General features: G+C 39.5%; 1 protein-coding gene across 1 annotated transcript in view; it reads right to left on the bottom strand.

Annotated features, from left to right (window-relative positions):
• adgrb2 (adhesion G protein-coupled receptor B2) overlaps window positions 1-20,663 on the bottom strand; it is a 196,341-nt gene that overhangs the window by 88,664 nt on the left and 87,014 nt on the right. Inside the window, exons 3-5 of the mRNA XM_026347650.2 lie at window positions 11,103-11,186; window positions 8,995-9,183; window positions 1,854-2,015 (exon numbers count right to left, since the gene is read on the bottom strand). Of these exons, the coding sequence (XP_026203435.1) occupies window positions 1,854-2,015; window positions 8,995-9,183; window positions 11,103-11,186 (435 nt within the window). The remainder of the gene's footprint in view (window positions 1-1,853; window positions 2,016-8,994; window positions 9,184-11,102; window positions 11,187-20,663) is intronic.

Genomic DNA, 20,663 nt, shown 5'->3' with positions numbered 1-20,663 from the left:
TTCTCCCTGTTCCTCCCTTTTCGAGACATAACTTTGCATCCTCTTTATCTGGCGATGGGGACACTTTTGTTTTATTTAAATATTAACCTTATAAAACCTTGCTTTGAAAGAACATAAAAAAAGAAAAGACATTTAGTCTGTAGAGGTGGTGAGGAAACAACACAGCACTAGCCCAAAGTCACGCTCAATATAAATGTAAAGGCCGTCTTCATCCACAGTGCAGGGAAAAAATGCATGATTTTAAATTTTTTTTGCTTTAACTATAATAAATAAAAAAAACTTACCATGTGATAATTGCTCAGGGTTTGTGAGTAATTATATAATGTCCTATGCAAACATTTACTTTCACTTAAAAACAGTTCAGTATCCAGAAAGCAGCAACATTCTCTCACTTCTATAACTTATCTTATGTTTTAGTGCATGTGTGTGCATTAATGTCATTATTCCAACGCTATGCGGAAATGATTTGTATTCTGCCAACACAGAACAAATTTAATCACTGAAATGAATATTCCTTTTTAATGTCAGTGCTTTCAAAGTAAGTGGTTTTCTAAAGGGACCCTTGGCTTGCTAAAGGGACACTTGAAACCCAAAATTAAAATTGCATACAGGAAATGCATATGCCTAAAGTATACTTTAGGTCTTAAAATGCCAAAGGCTTTTCCTTAGTGCCACATTTGAACTTATTTAATGAGTGAACCTCGTTTTACCAGACGATGTGAAGTCTCTATTTAGGAAGGGGCTTTGTAAAGAGATACAGTAATTGTTGGTCAAACCTGCTCCTCTGACTCTGCACAATTGAGACTTTATATCAATCACTGGTTGGTCCTATTCCACTCCAGTGACAGACTGATAAAGACGTTTCACTTGGACAGTCTGAACCAGACTGGAATAATGTCCTGAGGTACCCTCGACAGCAAAATTGGACGGGACTCCACTAGTGACTTCTTGCTGCTCTTGACAAGGTATGGGCCTAATAGGTAATCTCAGAGACAACAGATGAAGAGCTGCACTGCAGGTCTTTTCAGCAATCTAAAGTAAGGCAAGCATGGAAGAAGCCCCGAAGTCTAACCCACAGGCTCATCTAGTCCTATAGGATGGTTACTGAAAAATAGTGGGGATAAATCCTGTGGCTGATCAAAGATGAAGATGAATCTGAAAACTGATGTGAGGAGACATAATTAAAGCAGTGGTCATGTACAGGAATGAAAGACGGGCAGCGTGATGCTACATTCACAACACATCAACAGAACAGGGAGAATGGGATAAAGTTTCCAGTGTTGATGAGTGTTATTCCAAGTTGATTTCAGCACTACTCATTTTCAATCACACTAAATACATGGAAATTAAACTTACAGTAAGTATGTGAATTATCTCAGTGAGACAGTGGCACACTAAGTTAAATGCTAACATCAGAATGGTTACCTAAGTTCTGGTCATAAACAAAAGCAATATCTATACCAAGTTGTATTGCATAAAAAAAAAAAACAATAACAGAAGTTAGTAGTTCATTAATGTGGGATTATATTTTGATATAATTGCTAGTGAGGGTGGCTTTGAAGCTCATTGTATCTTGATACTTTTGTAGTTCTTTTTGCAAAGTGAAAGAAATCATAACTGTCACAGGCAATCAATACTCTCAATACATAATGAACTTGGAATTATGGGAGCTGACACGTCCCATTCTGGTTTTTAAAACAGCATGTGCAATATGTTGTGAAAGCAGCATTCGTCACATTTTAACAGTGGAAGAACAGAAGTCACTGCATGCACATCATCATTCTACCGCTCTGGCAGAGAGGTTACAATAGAATGAGGTTGGTGTATCATGTATATATGGGGATGGTACTAACCAGGGCACACTGCTATGTTGCAGGGTTTGGTCTGAGTTTCGGGCTGCTCGCATGCCACAGCCCCGTCTCCGTTCACACACCTCCTGGTTCGTGTTCGGGAGCCTCGCCCGCAGGTCACGGAGCACAGACTCCATGACGACCACTCCTCCCACAGCCCATGCACTGCAAACACCCACGAAGACGACGCACAACCGCACACACACACACGCACGCACACAACATGGGGACATGAGGGATGAGAGAGGGCGGGAGGGGGCGGAGCATCCAATCGCAGGCAAGAGGGTTAGAGAATGAGACAGACATGAGAGATTAAATGAGTATGAGCACATTCCCTTAAAAAGACATGAAGGAGGTGAACTATGACCTCCAGAAAACATTCCAATTACAATGGACAAGAAACACTGAGAATGAAGCTGCACTTTTAGAATACTACATGAAAGAAAATGGAGGTTAGGTTAGGTTGATGTCATGCAGCTCAAGATATGGCAAGGAACTGAACGCTGTAAGTTTGCTTATGAAATATTTAGAGCTTTCAATTACTATATATAGAGAACCAAAGGATTTCAATGAACTTCAAACACCAATTAACGTATTGAAAATATTGCTCCTCTTTTCCCCCGCTCCTTCCTCGTCGTTAACTCTTCCATCACACCTCTCATCCTATTTTAGCAACAGATGAAGTTGAAATAAATCAAAGCAGAATGATAATGAGCGGAGGAGTTGCTCGAAACCTGTGCAGATAATGAACACGAGTTAAAGACTGCTATCGGACGTTCTTTCAACATGTCTGCGAGAACCGTGTTTCAGCTACGTAGCACTGGCAAAAAAAAAACAAACAGCCATATATTTAAAAAGCTAATTTGAAAAACCACAAAGACATCACAAATGTGGAAAGACTGTGGAAAACAGGGGTCAAGCAGGGAATAGGGTTATTTTAAATAGCCCTAGTGACAGACTAGAGGGAGAGTAAGCTATGCTGAAAGATGTGGAAGCGAAAAGAGGCAGATATGGAGAGATGCAGGAATAAAGAAAGCAAGTTATAGAGAGAGGTTTGTACAGACAGAGGGAGGAAGAGAAGGTTAGAGACAGCAGGATGAAGACTGCTGGTCCCGTGTTGAGCAAAGCTAAATAAATCATGGTGATAAATAATTAAGTCCACCCTATGAAGGAAGGCTCAGAGGAGCAGAAGTGGATGCATGAGAACTAGGAATGGTGTTTAAAAGTATAGAATATGGAGAGCTGGTAAATAGTGAGATATCCTTAAAATCAGCAAAAACATGGTACCGATATGTTTTTAAGCTGACATATAAAGTGGGAATATGTTGAAGAGAGTGGTAGAGAGGAAAGAAGAGTATCAGAACTGTATCCACTGATAAGTATTTTGATCGGTTTTTATTCACTGTGCTCTCCATTTTAATGAAATTCTTTTTCAAGTGAGCTCATTTGTGGGTCTTGCTGAACTGCAGCCGGTAGTACGAGCTGATGTTATCTTAAAAGTCTGCCTACTTATAACAAAAAAAAAAAAAAAAAAAAAATGTTAGAACACTATGCTGATTTATGCACAATTTAATTCAAACTAGGTCGCACAACACAAATACACCATGTGTAGATATTAATTATGAAACAGTGTGTATTTGCTGTCAGGTGTGACTGTTGCATAATTAACACAATTATGTAATTATTTTCTTTTCTTTGTTAATGTTTTTTTTTTTTTTGTGATACTGATAAGCCCCTTGAGGAAATTGAATTTACCAAAAACCCCAAAAATAAATAAAAATAAACAATCGGGGTATCCTTTTGAATCCTTAAGATACAAAGGTCAGTAATGTCCACAGTAGTTATGTAGCATAATTACATGTATATATTTCAACAAGCCATTCAAACTAAACAACCATGTGGTTTGTTTGACCTTATGGCGTACAATACATGCATTGTGTATACACATTATTTCCTGAATTGGCACCACTTACAAGTGCTGAATAAACTGTAATAAAGGGCTAATGCTGTTCACCACAATAATACACAACTACATAGCAGTTTTATGATGTGTACTAGGTTTAGGCACAACAAACACTTAGCTCAGGTTGTGGAATATTTGATGTCCATGGTTGGGATTAAACTGAGCTCTTCATGAAAGACAGAGGACATTGTTGCTATTAGAATCATGGCCTATGTGATTAAAGTGAGAAAAGAAACAAAAGAAAAAACAAGTTGCCATGCTGGCTAGAAGAAGGGATCTCATTTGTTGCCCATCTACTTTAATCTCTTCTATGTATATATCCTAGAAAAAAGTCATGATATTGTAGTAATTTGTCGTTAACTCTTTATTAGTCTCATAAAGAGTATAGTATCTATGTTCCCTAGCTACAGATTTAAACATTAACACATACATTAAACTGGCTAACACACTTCCAGCATAATTAGGTTGAAACTACTGTAGACAGAAAAAAACCTTCTACAAATAAATAAACTTATGAATAGTTAACACAGCGCGTATTTGTGAGCCATTTGTAAACAAAAACATGTCTTTATGGTACATAACATTACAGACACATTGTACTGTGTAGCCACCAAATTAAATATGTTTTAAGCTTTGAAACTGCAATTTAGTACAGTGTGCTGATGTTTTCATGCCATTTTATTGCTAGACTGGAGCATTAAAGCAGTCTGAATACTATCACCATCAGACATGAAATAACATCTTCCCAAAACAGTCAACTGAATATATCATGATAATAGTGAAATTCTTGAAATTCAAGCAGATTTCTTTGGGGTATCTCATTTTGTTTTAAACTGTAAGACCTTTTCAGGACACAGGGGCAAACAGACTCCACGACTTGATACACTAACAAGCAGCGAAAAGCTACTAAAATACAATTCACTGAAGTGTTCTGTTATTTAGCATCTTTTTTCTTTTTTTTTTTTACTGCAACACTACAGGATTGTTTGTAAGACATTACTTATTCATCTGAATCGAATCTCCAACCCTCAAACTCAGTACAAGTGAACTGAAGTCTGACTGTGCAGTCAATCAATTAGCCTATAAAATCAAGCTTGATGCAGCTTAGAGACAAAAACCCGTTAAAGAGGAAAATATCAGAAGGAGACAAAAGGAACATATACTGTAGGAGCAGGAAATGAGGGGAAAAATGCCAAAAGATGTTAATAGAATTATATGTGAATTAGACCACCTTTCATGACCAGGTAAATTGGCCATTCAATTATAATTTCAGTCCCAAAACCAAAGCGCAACAGGACAATTTATCAAATATGTTTCCGTCTTGGCGCTGATGACTACATTAACATAATACTGCAACTTGTTGTATTGTGTTTCACTTGAGCTGCACACATAAAAACAGAGTTCACTGGTATCAGGGTTACAGTTGCAAAGAGCACCATTCCAGCAGCAAGAGGGGTAAAAGAGAATTTAATATGTGTACACGTGCATTTGCTGTAACAGTACAGCGCCGCTATATGTTACATTATATGCACTAGTTTTCTGTGAAATAGATGCAATTAAAATATCCCATATAGCTCATAATAGGGCACATGTATCATTGTGGCTTAAGGGATTACCATCGTTAGAAACAATTTAATTTGGGGTCAAAGCACTGTATGGATGCATTATTTAAAACTGTGTAAAAATACTGCATGTGTGTGCATATGCGTGACTTGGTGTGTTCACACTCTACATGAGACCGCCATGGGTTTATAACCGCATCCTTGCACGCACTCTTGGTCTCTTGCTCAAATGATCGTTTGACTTTACGCTGACCTGCACTTACTGTATTCATAATGCGCAGTTGTTCCACTCCATGTTTTAATGTCACTGAATCTATGGCAAATGAGCGGTAGCTACACAGAACAGAAGCAGCAGTAGCACTTCACTTCACAAAGGCCTTATACTTCAGCACAAATTACAAAAAAAAAAAAAAAATGTTAATTTGCCAAACCAATTACTGACTAGTTTGCTTTGTCAAGAGGCAGCTCATTACTTAAAATTGATTATCTGTATCACCTTAATTTTGGAGTTTCACCAATGAAAAAACGAGGAGAAAAAAATGTCCATTTTCACTTCATTGGCTTTCTGTCCAAGCTACTTTCCTTTGATGCTCCCTAGCTCATGCAGATGCACACAAGCATGAACAGACTGGCGCCCAGAGACATATCCACCCACACTCATAACACACCCATACATCTAAGTCTTAACTTATGCACAAACACAAATAAAAGGTGAAAAAAAAAAAAGCAGAATAGAAAATGCTGGCAAACCCATCTACTAAATTAAGTATGCTGACTGCGCTCTCCCTACCTCAGGACACTCTGAGTGAAACTGTGAGAATACTTGGGCCTATGTGCATTGTAGATTTGTGGCTTTGGAGTAAAGGCATGTAGAGTGTGTTGACTGCCAATATTTCATTTACAAATCTTTTGGATGAATCCTAGAAGTTGGTGTGACTGACAGAACATGGTCTGAACATAACATTTGAAATACAGCATACAGTATACTAGAAATAGTGAAATATGAGAAACCTAATTTACATTAACTTCATTTAACACTTTCATAACTAATTGCTTAAGCCCCCACATTCCCAATCTACTTGAATCTACTATTATCCCATTCAAACAATCCTTCGAATGCCCCTGCAGCCTTGCAGAACCCTGTCAGAAAACATCAGAGGAGTTGGGAGGGGGGTGAAATAATAAACAGAAAATAACAGAGCAACCAATATCCCATCAAATGAGCAGCTGAGGATATTAATATCGACACTGAATGGAAAACGAGGCACTTAGACATACAAATCGCGTTGGCATTTTTGCATAAAAACAAGATTAGCATATGCACCAACAGGGAAGGAAAATGTTCCTTCTGCTTTTCTTCTTTTTTTTTTTTTTAGGGCTGACTGACAGTACTGACAGATGTCTAACTCACATGCGAAAGCATACATGTGGGAAAAACACACATATGCATTCCTTAATGTGACACAATTGTGGTGCACTCTGCATTCCAGCCTGAAGACATGCAAGGCCTGCAAAGTTGTCACTGGTCTCTTGGTAGCTTGCCTGCTGGCGCTATCATTAGACTTTGGATGGCCTCAAGTGCTGGTGGTGGTCCCTTCCACTTTTAAATATGTGTTTTAATAATACTCAGAGGGACAGTTGTAGCTTTTTAAACCTTTTTTTTTTTGTATCCTTCTCCTTTCTGCAGCTTTATCCAGGAGCCTTTTTAAGAAAGATAATGAGTTCTTTGCATTGCGATGCACCCCAAGTAGTGGAGTCCTCAAAGAACAACCTTTGTGTGATGCAAACTTTAAATATTAAAACAAGTAACCAACACAAGATGTTCCACTATTTCTCATACCCTCTTCTTTGACTTTCCTTCTTCAGGTCAAGCTGCTAGGACATTGCAAGAGAATAGCACACAAAGGGACTGTACCAAACTGACAGATTACCTCAAGCATTGCAAAAAAGCCCAGCTGCTAAAAGGGCTGGACTAGCAGCAGCTGCTTCTGCACCAGAAATATGGTACACCTGTGGACGATGAGTTCACCAGAGTTTTACCAAGCACCACTGAATATTTGTCATCCTCCGATTAGAAGCTAATTACGCTGTTTGATCAATGTTCTATCCCTACTGTCTAAAAAGACAGACTAGATTTTGTTAGTATAGAAAAAATTGTGTGGGAGCTAACGGCTTTGTAACACGTAGTGCCAAAGCTCAAGAGTTCAATACAAGGAGTAAAGTGGAGACCATGCAAGTGAAGAAAATAATAATGAGGCCTTTAAAAAAGCTGCAAACTAGAAAATGGCAAGCAACCTAGTAGTCTAAAAGAGCACAACTCTTTTGGTCAAACAGAAAATTATTTGCATGGTGCATGAAAAGAAGTCAAGAGTGCTCTTCAGGATGTAGGCGTTAAAGTATGCTTGTCAATGGTAAAGAGAAAACTTCATGACCATAACGTTGAAGGATCCAGCACAAAATTCAAACTGATGGTTTAAGGTAAACCTGAACAGAAAGGTCACGTTGTAGTTACATATCAAATATTTAGGAAAAGAAAATGTCTAAGTTCTGGAATACAGTTCTATGGACTACAGATGGAAAGCTCGACCAAAATGAGGGAAAGAGGAAAATGTGGAGAAATGTAGGAAATTCTCATTAGCCAAAGCATGACACCACATCTGTCAAACACGATGTTAGATCTGCTACGGCTTGAACACGTATGTCTGCCAATAGAACTGGCACATTGGCATTTTTTGATGACTTCACTGCTGACAGAAACAACAGCATAAAGGCAGAAGAATACAGGAGCACGCGCTCTGTTTTAGCCAAATTTATCAAAATCATTTGGACAACATTTTGTCATTTAGTAGGACAATGATCCTGAATGTAAGACCAATGCAACCAAAGATATTTTCACGGTGAGGAGCTGAGATAACTTCTTCATCAGCTGATATCAAGACTCGATAATGCTGAACTGCAGTAGGCACTGTGTTAAAAAGCCTAACATCTCCCACACAACTTTAGCTACCTTGGTTAAATTAAAGCCATAATGCTGTAATATGTAGAATGTAGTATCCACACACTGTATGACTGTATTTAATATTAAATGTGCTGAAGTACAAAGCCTGAAGAACAGAAGATGTGGATCAGCTATATATGGACACTGGTATACATATATTATTTTACATATAGATATAAATATACACTTAACATGGAAAATGAGAGCACTGGTGAGAGGAGAGCTAAAGATAGAAAAGCCAGAAAGTATGAACCTCTGAGCTGTGGCAGGTCTAATAGACTTACTGACATGGAGCTCAGGTGTCATGTCTCTCACTGTCTTTCTCTCTCAGCTGGCCAGCAGTGTGAAGTGAAATGACAAAATGACATTCACAGGATGTATGATTTCTTTTTTTTTTTTTTTTTCCTATGGCACCATGGTTAGATTATGTTTTGGCTGAGCAGATCTCATGTGACATGTGTGATGATGTGTGTGCCTGTGTATGTGTGTGAGTGTGTGTGTGTGTGCACAGTGTGGGTGTATGCATTTTGTTTAAAGTTGCATATTTTACTAACCAGTAGGAACCTCTGAGTTTTATGCAATACTATAAAAGGTTGTCATTGCATAGTTTGGTACTGGTACCTGAGCCTGTGATCCCGGGTTCGCCCGGACAGGAAGCATTGTTGTTGCACATGCGTGTTTCTCGCAGGGCACCGCTGCACAGAGTCCCGTAGGGAGAAGAAACACAAGATCGTGTCCTCACTTGCCAGCCTTGGCCACAAGTGAGTGAACACACACTCCATTGTGACCACTCCTCTGCTGCAGGGTCACCTGAAGAACAGGACAAGAGACGAAAGGAAAGACAATGCATATTTTGAATGACTGCAGTTGTTGGCCACATGGTGTTTATAGTATATTATTTAAAAAAAAAGGCTGATTTGTTATAAGGGTCACAAACCAGTCACAAGTCACAACCAAGAGGCCAGAGTCAGAGGAACTACTGAATCCTTTTGTTTCCAATTTTCTCAGAAGCATCGAAAAATGTCTGCTTCATTGATTCTTTTTAGCAGATTCTCTGTTTTTATCTGCTTATTATTTACTGAAATAAAATCTAAATTTCCTCTGGGATGACTGTGACACCACACTGCGACTTACTACAATAAAAACAGACAAACTGTAATTTATACAATTGTCAAGAGAAAAACTTGGATCCAGATGATGAAAGAGCCGTGTGGTCACAGACAGACTGTGTGTAGTTATAACAACATATTTCATATACACATATACATATATATAAAACCTATTGAGAGACATTTAGACAAGATAATACAGCCTGTATTCATCTACAATATGGTGGAGCGGTGTTATTTAGGTGTAGCCTGATCTGATGACCTTAAATATGAACAATAAGTGTTAGTTTTTTTGTCTAAAAAAAAAACTGTCACTGATGCTGGTAATTGATTATTCATATTTAAACTTAACAGTCAAATACATTCTTCCCTTCAGAGCTCCTTCAGTATGCCAAAGATGTATGCATATCTATTGCCATGCAAGTGATACTACCTACAGGGCCAACATCTGATGCAACAGATGTAGAATATCACATAAAACACCATTATCAAATCGAAAGAAATATAATCGCATAAGCAGATAAAACGCAAAGGAATACAGAGTAAGGAATATTAGTTATGACCAAATAATAGCTCACAGGGTTCACTAACCACAGTTCCTGCTGCTTCAGAGTACATGTTAACATTCAGAGGCACACGAGTTCCAGACTCTCGCTGCCATCTCCAGTTGCTATAGCTAACGCCACAAGGGATGCATACATTTGCAAAACTAGCAAATCCATCTTTATGTCTTTCAAATCTCTTTTTCCCTAACTCATTCTTCATTTTCTGTTCCTCGTCAGATTTCTCCTCATTGGCTAAATAGCTCAGTATGCTGTCACTGAAGGGGTAGAATTGGTGAATGTTCCCTCCTGGATACAGTCATGGGCATTGATGAAGGGTTATTGTTAGAGACCAAGGCTAAATTTGGGGGAAATGAGCCCTCCAGCTTTAATCCTAACCCTAACCCTAGCTACATTTTAGAGGAAAACTGTAATGATCTATAATAAACGACTACCCTTTCATAATAAAGGAATAAACATCTGCTGAATATGCATGAGGTTGATGCTCATGAACTCATGGTAACACATCATGTCATTGTTAGAGGGCTTTAAGCCTGAGTGCCTCCATGTATCTTCTATGAGTCTGTTTTGATGTGTATTTATGCGTCAATACAAAATGAGGTGTTCAGACATGACTGTAGGTGATTTTGAGTACCCCAGGCAGCTGTGAAGACTGTTTCATTGTTCCCTTTGAGATACGCCCTTGAAAGAGAGTTAAGTCATTCCATTTCCCTCTTTCTAAATTGTTTATGAGCGCCGTGTCCTCTGATGGAGGCGTCATCACATGGCAAAGAACGAAATCAAATTAATTGCATGTCCGTTAATCGCATTACATCTTCATTAACATACCGTGAGTCAGGGCTTAAGCTCATCACACATGCCTGGAGAGAAGCAAGGAGGGGTAGAAGAGGAGAAGGACAAGACAGAGCAAGAGGGTTTCCCCTGGCAGAAGGTACTCCCTGCTCCACAGAGTATATGCAGGAGCTGTATTTAATTCTATTCTATTGTAAATGTATGTGCGCAGCCCACACACGCGCACACACACGCGCACACACACACACACACACAGTTTACTCACCTGTTTGTGCCTGAAACACACCTGGCTGGTCAGCAGATCGAGGTCTCTGGGTTTTCACCTTCAGATCATCATCATCATACTGGTCTGTAATGGACAATTAATAATGGAATTCAATAATATATTATTATAATAATAAATTCTATTTGAAATTCTCTTTTGCAGTGAAAAGATGAATGATGCATAAATATGTCCATTTTTTTTGCCATGTATGCTTGTGTAGTAACATACAGAATGTTGGTTTTAAAGCTATAGTAAATATGTGTTCGTCGGCACCCACATATACTTTGTACATTCAGAAAAGTAAAAAAAAAAAAAATTCAAGTTCTTGAGTACATCCAAAACACGACTCTGGCAAAATAAAATACGCCTACATTTCCTTGGCACGATCCATGTAGCAGAATATTTAAAGAACACGCTGATACTTTTCAGCCCACATCATGCAGCAACAGTTATCAGAATGTCAAGTCTGCAGTAAAGTCTCAAAAATCAAGAGGAAGTCAATTCTGACAAGCTCATTAGCTCAAAGTTAAAACATGAAAGGTCAATAAAAATAAAAAATAAAACAAAATCAGAGTTCTGCGCAGCAAAGTAAGTCACTAATAAAAAGTTTAGTCTTGATTATGAACTATACAAATATGAAAAATGTGCTGCTGCAGTGGAGAATAAACTGGATCTGATGTGCAGAGCATTGATTTCGAAGTGGAACATCTCATATAAACGGGGGAGCAATTGTGGAAAGAGCGATCGCCTAGAGAAAGTATGGAGTAAAAGCGAAATCATGGAACATATCTAAGTCGGTTTTATCTCAATATGGAGCGCAGACTGTTCAGTTCTGTGTAAATGGATTTGTAGGCTTAGTTTCAGCAACGCTAGACTTAATCAACTCCCTCTGCAGAGAAAACAGCCTTTTGATTTAGCAGTTATTTTTCACTTGGGTACTTCTCGCCCGTGGGATTTTGTTTTTTGCAGTGGATGCTTTTTACAGTATGCAAAGAGACTGAGATATACAGCATAACCAAGGCACATTATCTACATGCGTTGTGAGTCTCTGTGTGTGTGTGTGTGTGTATTAAATAACAGACCGCCGGTGACTGACACGAAAATTTGCACGCATTAGCCTCTTTCAAGGAGTTGACCTAAAGAAGGAAAACAAAACACGTGCACGCGCAGCACACCCCGATCCTCCAAATGCACAGACACACAAAGCGCGAGTGCTTGGACAGTGAGTTGAGGCTCTGTCATGGTTGCTCAAACGCCCATTGCAAACAGCCCCCTAATTTGGCCTTTTTACCGAGACAACTGTTTGTCAGGATTTCGCTTTTTCCAAATCCCTCCCTTTCCCTTATGTGAGTTGTTCTCACTTGTCTATTAAAGGCCATAAGGACCATACTTCAGCACAGGAACGATGTAATAATGCTGTTTGTGTGCTGTCTAGATGAAATGTGCAGCTGGCTACCGCCTTGGGTAAAAGAAATAACTATTGTGTGCATGTGTGTGGGTTGCAAGTTGCACTTAGTTTGGAAACAAACTGAAAATTAGCAAATGGTGCACAGTGCTCGTGAAGTGTTTTCGACGATGATGAACAGATTTCCATTTTGCCTCACTCCCTAGAATAAAAATGAATATTGTTAGAGGAGAAGCTGAGCCACGGCTAGCAGGCATGCTAGCTCTATGTGTGGGTTGCTACTGTAGTTTGACTTTGATTTGAAACAAACTACAAGTAGTAATCCTGCTAGCCCTGATCCAAAACACTAAAACACAATAGCAAAATAGTAAACATGTTGTTTTTTTTTTTTTTTCTGCTATAAAGTAAGCTGCTAATGATGGCATGCCTAGTTCACTAGCATGTAGCCTGCAGCACCTAGCATACTTCCATAGTCAGACATATATTGCTAGCTACATTTTTGTGGTGCTACAGGCTGTGTTATAAAAATACTTGTTTATTACTTCAAACTAGATGAGGCAATACAATAAAAATAATAATAACAATGATAATAATATCAGTTCTTTCCTGCTTTTGCTGTTGTTGTTGTTGTTGTTGTTGTTGTTGTTTAGCTTGGTTGTTGGAGCTACATTGTCTTAGCTAAACTCAAGAATTCGTGACGCTTTAACAAAAGCCCTTGCCTATTAACTTTAAACGTTAAAAATTAAACCAATTCAATTGCTGCTGGGTGCGTGACAGCATTAATACATGCTAGCTGAAGGCTAAAGTGAATAAAAGCGGCAAGAAAGACATCACAGACCACAAAGCTAGCAGTGCTGCTCCTGTTCCCGGCCACGCGGACGGCTGAGTTACTCTACCACCTTCGAAATATTTCAGGAAATCTACTGATTCGAGTTTCTCAATCATGTTTTCTAGCAGAATGTGGAACAAATAAAATTCCCCCCTCCCCCGGTGTGGGGTTTATATTCTACCTAGAATATACCTAGAGACATACCTAGATGTCAGCGAGGCAGCGATGTCTCACATAAATGACCAGCGGCTCTCCCTCAGCACAGGAGAGGATTTAGATGGACACAGTGTGGAGTTCGGCACAATCGAAAGTAAAGATCAATATGGATAAACCCCCCCCCGAGAGGGCTGACCTTTACAAAACCCCTCTATATTGTTTAATGTTCTAAACCCCACTTTAATGGACACATCATCCCACACTTTATCAAACGGTTTCTCCCTCTCTCATCCTTTACTATTTTCCATCTTCTTCAGCTATTTCCTAACCTCCAAGGGAATCTACTTTTTATTTTTTATTTTTTTTATCTATTGCTGGCAGTATCACTTAGGGTTGATAATTCTACAGATGATCGGGAGGTGAGGCGGTGGTGTGATATTTGCTTTAAGTGGTGACTGATGCTTCAGTGTAATCTGAATGAAAAGTGTCAGTAAATTGAAAATAGATTTGAAAATTGTAGAAGAGAAAAAATAGAAATGAGGAGAAAAAAAAAAGTATTATCACTTTATTATCAGAATGTAAAAGACATTTATATCTGTATAAGTCTGAGTCTGCTTAAAGCGGCTGGTCTGAACCTGATCATATACAGCTTGTTAAAAAAAAAAATAATAATAATAACAGATAAAACTGTTCTGAAAATGTTTTAAAAGTACTGTTACACATTTATCTGTGGTGGTTATTAGTGTTATGAGGGGGAGGACCCCTTATTGACATCTTCTCTCTGAGTTTGTGGCTCGTGGCTGCTGAAGAGAGAACCTGAAGGCAGCACATGGAGCTGTCAGATGTTGACTTTTTCCTGCAGAGCATGTTTGTATTTTGTTCTAATGATAGTTTATTGTCAATGGTATTTAAAGAACTCCACTGTTTCCAAAGCCTGGCTATTTATTACAGTGCTGAGAACATGTGTATTGTCTAAAATCAATACACGTGCTTAGCTTTACTAGTGATCAGCAGAGAGTTAGAGACTGGTTATTTTAGTCACAGTCATGTTGGTATAGACAACGGTCATTGAACTGTGCACTAATGAAATGTCAGCAAAGTCAGGTGAAGTCCAATTAAGTGATAATCTGCCACATTTTAATTTAAGCAAATGTCAGCGAGTTGAAAATGCAAGTAAATGGACATTACAGTGCTGGTCCCACCTAAAGTTCATCTGCTTTTTGAGGAAACCACTCCACTTAAGTTGTTAAGAAAGTGGAAAGGAAGTGGTTGTCAACCAGTCTCGTCCAACTCCTTCCTCTCTCCTGCCATTTTCTCTTTCTCTTCCTCAAACAGGCAGTTGTTAAAGTAGCATGAGGAAGGACAAAGTCCCAATCACAGAGTCAGAGGCTTATGTCTGGCTCCTCAGCTCGGTGTGAAGAGTGGTCGAGACTGTGTCGGTGAACACAAACAAGCATGGAGGCACGCACACAGCACAATGAATGTCCAAATATGCACATGAGCGATGACACCAACGCTCAAATATACCTTGATGTTGACACACACACACACACCTACACAATAGGAAGTAAATATGACCGATAAACATCACATACTAAACCAAATCTGAGCCTGTACAAAACAGCAGGCAAGGAAGGGGATTGGGAGAGAGCCAGTCAGAGCCACAGGCCCTTTTGTCAGACTGAGCCGGGATTTAAGCCTGCTGGGACGACTATATGTGTATGTGTGATGTGTTTGTGTGTGTGTGGCTGGGTAGCACATATGGAAATGCAGTAAAACAGCTGTGTTAAGTCAATGGCACACACACACACAAACACAGTGGCACAGAAATGTTCACTGTTGACTACTGTCAGCAGCGTATATGATTGAATGCACATGCTCAGGAGCACACACAATGGCACACACGAACACACACAGAGCTATTTCTCAGCCGTATATCAAATCTGAGCTTATAGCTCTCTGGTGCTGTCCATTTACTCCAGGGTCCATCTGGGAGAGCCCAAACTGATAGAAGCACACCATAATGGACTTTTTATAAGCTACTGGGCAGACAGACCCACTCCATCTCTCTCTCTCTCTCTCTCTCTCTCACTCCTCTCTCGCCTCGTTCTCTCTCAGCACCACATATGAAGAGAGAAGCTGAATCTGGATGGTGCAGGACAGCGTGTGCCTGGCCATGGGGGCCTCAAGGTCATTTGTGTGCCTTCAAAATGGATTCTGAATCTAGTTTTCTTAGCCCCACAGGCTGACTGGTGTTTTTGTTTCACACCTACACACATACAGCCACATGATATATACACAAAGATCAACACAAGCCCTGGTATACTTCCAAACTACCACATTGGCTTTGTTTCATTTCACTTTCATTCTCCCTTTCAAATTGCCCCTTTTTCCCCCATTTTTCTTTTTCTTATTAGATATTTTCAAATCTTCCAACTCCCACACCACATAGTCATTTGGTCTATCATTCTGCCCTCCACCCCCTCACCCTCTGTCTCCCATCTCGATCTTTCTTTCGGTTTCATAAGATGATGAGAATTTAGATGGATTTACAGTCCAGCGGACTCTGAACACATCTACAGAGCTACAATCAAAGAGCAATCAATGCAAGGATGGCCAAAACAATTCATTCAAAGCAGAGCTAAATTATTGCAGTGCATTGGACTGATCAATTACAGACAATTAGTCCTACGCTTTAGCATGCCGCAGTACAGGGCATTTGCGAAAGGCAAGTGTAGCAGTGTTTACAGTCAAGTCTAGGAGCACATTAAATGAATCAATGTCAGATAAGCTTGAGCCCTAGGTGAAGTTGTTGCAAAGCCAGTGTTGGTGCACTTTTTATCTTTGCCTTAGTCTGACACACTTATGCAAAGCCTGTGTCCAGAGTGCATGTCTAGTCAGATACCAATTAAAGAATTGGTTTTTGGTGCCACAAGCAGAAACATTATGTTGTTAAGTATATAGGACGCATCCTCTGAGGATCATAAACATCAGCACAATATAGTATTTATGTCAAACTCTTTCTAACTTTTACAGCTTCTCCACTGGCATGCTGCAGGGCTCAGTTCTTGGTCCTCTAATCTTTTCCATACTACATCCCTAGGTTCCATCATCTAGTCACATGGCTTTATCTATCGATGTGATGCTGACGACACACTTCCTGTCATTTCCACTTGATGACTCCACTTTCACAATACGCATGTCTGCATGCCTTGTCGACATTGCTGCCTGGATGGGAGCAAGGCATCTTCAGGTTTTTGTGTTCCCAGCCAGACCTTCAACAAAACACAACATCAGCATCAACATACAGTGGTTGTTCAAAACTAAGTCTGCCAGAAACCGGGGGGTGATCAGTGATAATCAACCAAGCTTTACTGACCACATCTCCTCTGTCTCAGACCCTACCTTTTGGACCATACAACACAACTCTGTGCAGGCTCTGATAGATACAGTATTTGCTTGTTTTTGTACCTCACTTGTAGTTCGCTTTGGATAAAAGCATCTGCCCAAAACTAAATGTAAATGTAGTTGAGATATTTGATTCTGGAACAAAGCGGTCGTCTAAAATAACCCAACCAACACTGTCAACTCTGACACTACGCTCCTAGCATGTCTTAAATAAGCTAATTTTGCTAAGAATAGGCTGCAGTATTTTGTATCGTTTTCATGTCCAAAACGTCAGCTTTTGCAGAGCTAAAAAGAAAAGGCATGATATTTAACTTCATTTTGCAGTCTGAAAGGTTAATTAAGCCCACGACTGAAAGGATTTTGTCAAACATAGAGGAGCTTGTAAGACTATGTATGAATTTAAAACAAAAGAGCAGAAGCATGAGCTCAGCTGATGGTGCAGCTGTCACCTCCCCCTCTCTGCCTTCGTCTTATTTTCTGCTTCTCTCCCTCTGACACGGATGTGCCAAAAATATCCCCCTAAAAACATCCACAACACTGAACTTTACCGTGAGGCTTTCACATGACAGCAGTGATATGTATGTGTACGACGCAGCCGCACGGAAAGATCGATTACTGCTCACATTTACCTCTGCAGTGGGATGCTATTGCCATAGCAACACTGTCATGCTGATGCTGGAAAGGATGGGACGCGGGATAGAAGGGGCGCGGGTGGCTGGATGGAGGAAGGGAGGTGGATTATAAATCTCCACACTCGGTCACTGGTCTGAATGGGTAAATGGAGCCGGCAGACGGTTGTTCTCATCTGTGGTGAAGGGCAGCTGTTGTGCTGTTATGTCTCTAGGATTCCTGTCTTTTTGCTCTGCCTATTGTTCAGTAGCTTTCATTTTTTTTCATTCAACGTCCATCTGTTTCTATTAAAATCTTTCTTGTATTATTCAGTCCTTGTGTCTGATAGAACAAAAGCAGACCCAGCTCTGTGTGACTGTCTACAGTATCTGTATCTTGTGTCTGAGCACAACAGTTAATGTTGGTGACTTACTGTATGTTTATTCATGCCTGGCATTGATTCCTCTCTCTGGTAATCAACAATGAAAGCAGTCTGTGAATCCCGCTAATAAGAACAAACTCTATGCAATCTACGAATGAAATTGAAAATTAGCATCTGCCAACATGCTGAAACGCATTTGTTGCTTCATAAACACACACAAGCGCAAAAAACACACAAATACTGTGCACACAAACCTGCATTATCATAGGCACTTAACTCGCAGGCCCAAACAACCCAGACCACACTCTGGCAGGTGTTTATCATGAATCATAACAGAAAAGCACGAGAAGAGTCTCAAAATGCCAGACTTTGGTCCTCCACCACTTGGAAAGGGGGCACGCAAAAATGATACTCACACACTGACACTTAGCCTCAGCCTCTCTCCTGAGTATACAAATACTCACACACACCACTTACCTCTGTCAACTACCTTTCATCAAAGGGAAGGGTGAGCTCAGCAGGACAAGGGGGCAATCGCAAGCATCACACATGCTCAGTGCGCATGGACCTGCACGTGCACTCGCGCGCCCACACGCAGGCATTGCACCTTTCTACAGGGTTAGCCGGGGTGCTTTCTTCTTTTTTTTCAAGAGAGGAGGATATAAATGTATATAAATGAAAAATCAAAATAAATAAAATGAAACAGAGCTACACAATATCAGTTTTATATAATAATAATAATAATAGCATATATTATTACTGGTGACACAGGCAGGCACTTACAACACTTTGTTTTCAGCTGCAAGCAACATTTTTATTGTCACGGTGTCCTTGACATCACTGTGTTTTCATTAATGAATGTTCTCCCGGTGTTGGTTGTATAACTACATTTGTGTGACTGGTATGCTTTGGTACAGGCTGATATCTGCCTGGGTTTATTTTCGGTTTAGTTACAGTGTGTTCTGTTTTGCTCCAGATGATTTTGCTTTTTTTATTTTTCTTTAGATACGATATGAAAGCCATTTACTTGAGCACCAATGAGTTCTATAATATACCTGCTACAATTAGTTTTTTTCTCCTAATGTCTGTAATCTAGACAAGGCCCGCTTTTAAAATATAGCTGTACGTTCTGCGTATTCATTCACAAAATTAGACCTAACCCTGACCTCATGCTCTTATAAAAAGGCACATGCTCTCTCAAAGTTACATGCTCATATCCACCCACACATAACCCACTCCTGCCTGTTTAGAGTGACCTCAGAGTCTTCTGCAGAAGCATCAAATATGGTTGCTATATTGGAGATGGAGGCTTTCGTGAGCAGCCAGCAGTTTTAGCTCCTCAGAACAGCAGCAGGTATGTACAAAGCCAAGGCAAGCATCCATGTAGAACAGCTGTAACGTGACTTATTAAATGCTCCCACGGTTTCAAAAGGGGCATCTGAGATATTGCTTGGGTTCCTTTTGCAAAAATTCAGCTTAGCTTTTAGTTACAGCGCAGCACTACATGCAGTAGGTGTCAGTTGGCAATCAGTGGCTCATCCAGCTGCTGGGCTAACAGCTGACTAGTAACATGCTGTCATATTTATTCTAATGCACAGTCCCATTAAAACCAAACTAAATTTCACTGTTATGCTCATGCCACCACAGCCTTGTCCTTATAAGATAAGTTTTCTTGTATGTTCATTTAGGGGGAATAATTAATTCATTCGCTCCCTCACTGGAGGACATATGCTTTGAATTCTACTCTGTTGAACAGGCAGAGACTTTTTTCAAGTCCAAACCTTTATAATTACTAATACAAATCCATACCTACTCATTCATATTAAAGCCATTGCTGCCCGGCTTTTCATCCATGTTGTAGAAAGCATTACATTTATATTGCACAGAATTCATGGGGAGGTGGTTGTAGACATGGGAGTGCAGCACTCTGAGATCAGAGGCCAGGGTTTTCAGCATCTTGTTTCTATTAAAAGTCAAGATTAGACAAGGTTAAATGATAATTACGTATTAGGTATAATATGCAAGTAAACCTTTCAGAAATATTGTGGTGAAAAAAATGAATTTGTTTTCTTTTTGGTGACCGGACCAACACATTCCTTAAACTTGTTATAGAAAATGTAATATGGTTGGCTTTACTTTTTTTTTTTTTAATTAAAGTGTATGTAGATGCAAGCTATCAGTATCTAAATGCAATTTCTTGGACATGTGTGTTGCAAAAATTGTATTTGCCAGTTGCAAAAATTGTACAATTGCTTGATGCAAATGGTTTCTTGACATTCACAAGGTGTCTTTTAAGTAAAGTTCCCAACAGATAGTTCTCTCTGCTCACTGGGTCAGTATTTGGAAGTTATTATCACAAAAAGCATTCTTTCAAATGCATGACTGAAACGTGAATAATAAAAGTTGACTCTTAATCACTAAGCAGGAGTTTTGGATGTTGACATAACATTGTTGTAATGAAAACCTACTTCGGTTCGGTTATTTTTGAAGAGCGATCCGTCACGTAGTCGTGCTTGATCAAGTGCCTTCTGATCTCCTTCTGTTACAACTACAACTTCACAACAATAAAGTAGCGTGTTTAATTTTTACCTTGACAAAGTTACTTATTTTGTATTCTGTCTTTGAAATGCCTGCTGGGTACGGTTGAAGATTCATTGTGATGGCATTTATCACAGAGGTCCTCGCTAACAATAAATCACTTTCTTTGTCAGGGAGGATTCATATCTGACACCAGCAAATGTGACTGTGTCTCTGAGAACTGCCAGCATTTTT

Source organism: Anabas testudineus, chromosome 11 (genome assembly GCF_900324465.2).
Source record: "Anabas testudineus chromosome 11, fAnaTes1.2, whole genome shotgun sequence".
NCBI lineage: Eukaryota > Metazoa > Chordata > Actinopteri > Anabantiformes > Anabantidae > Anabas > Anabas testudineus.
This window is presented reverse-complemented; position numbering and strand designations above follow the sequence as displayed.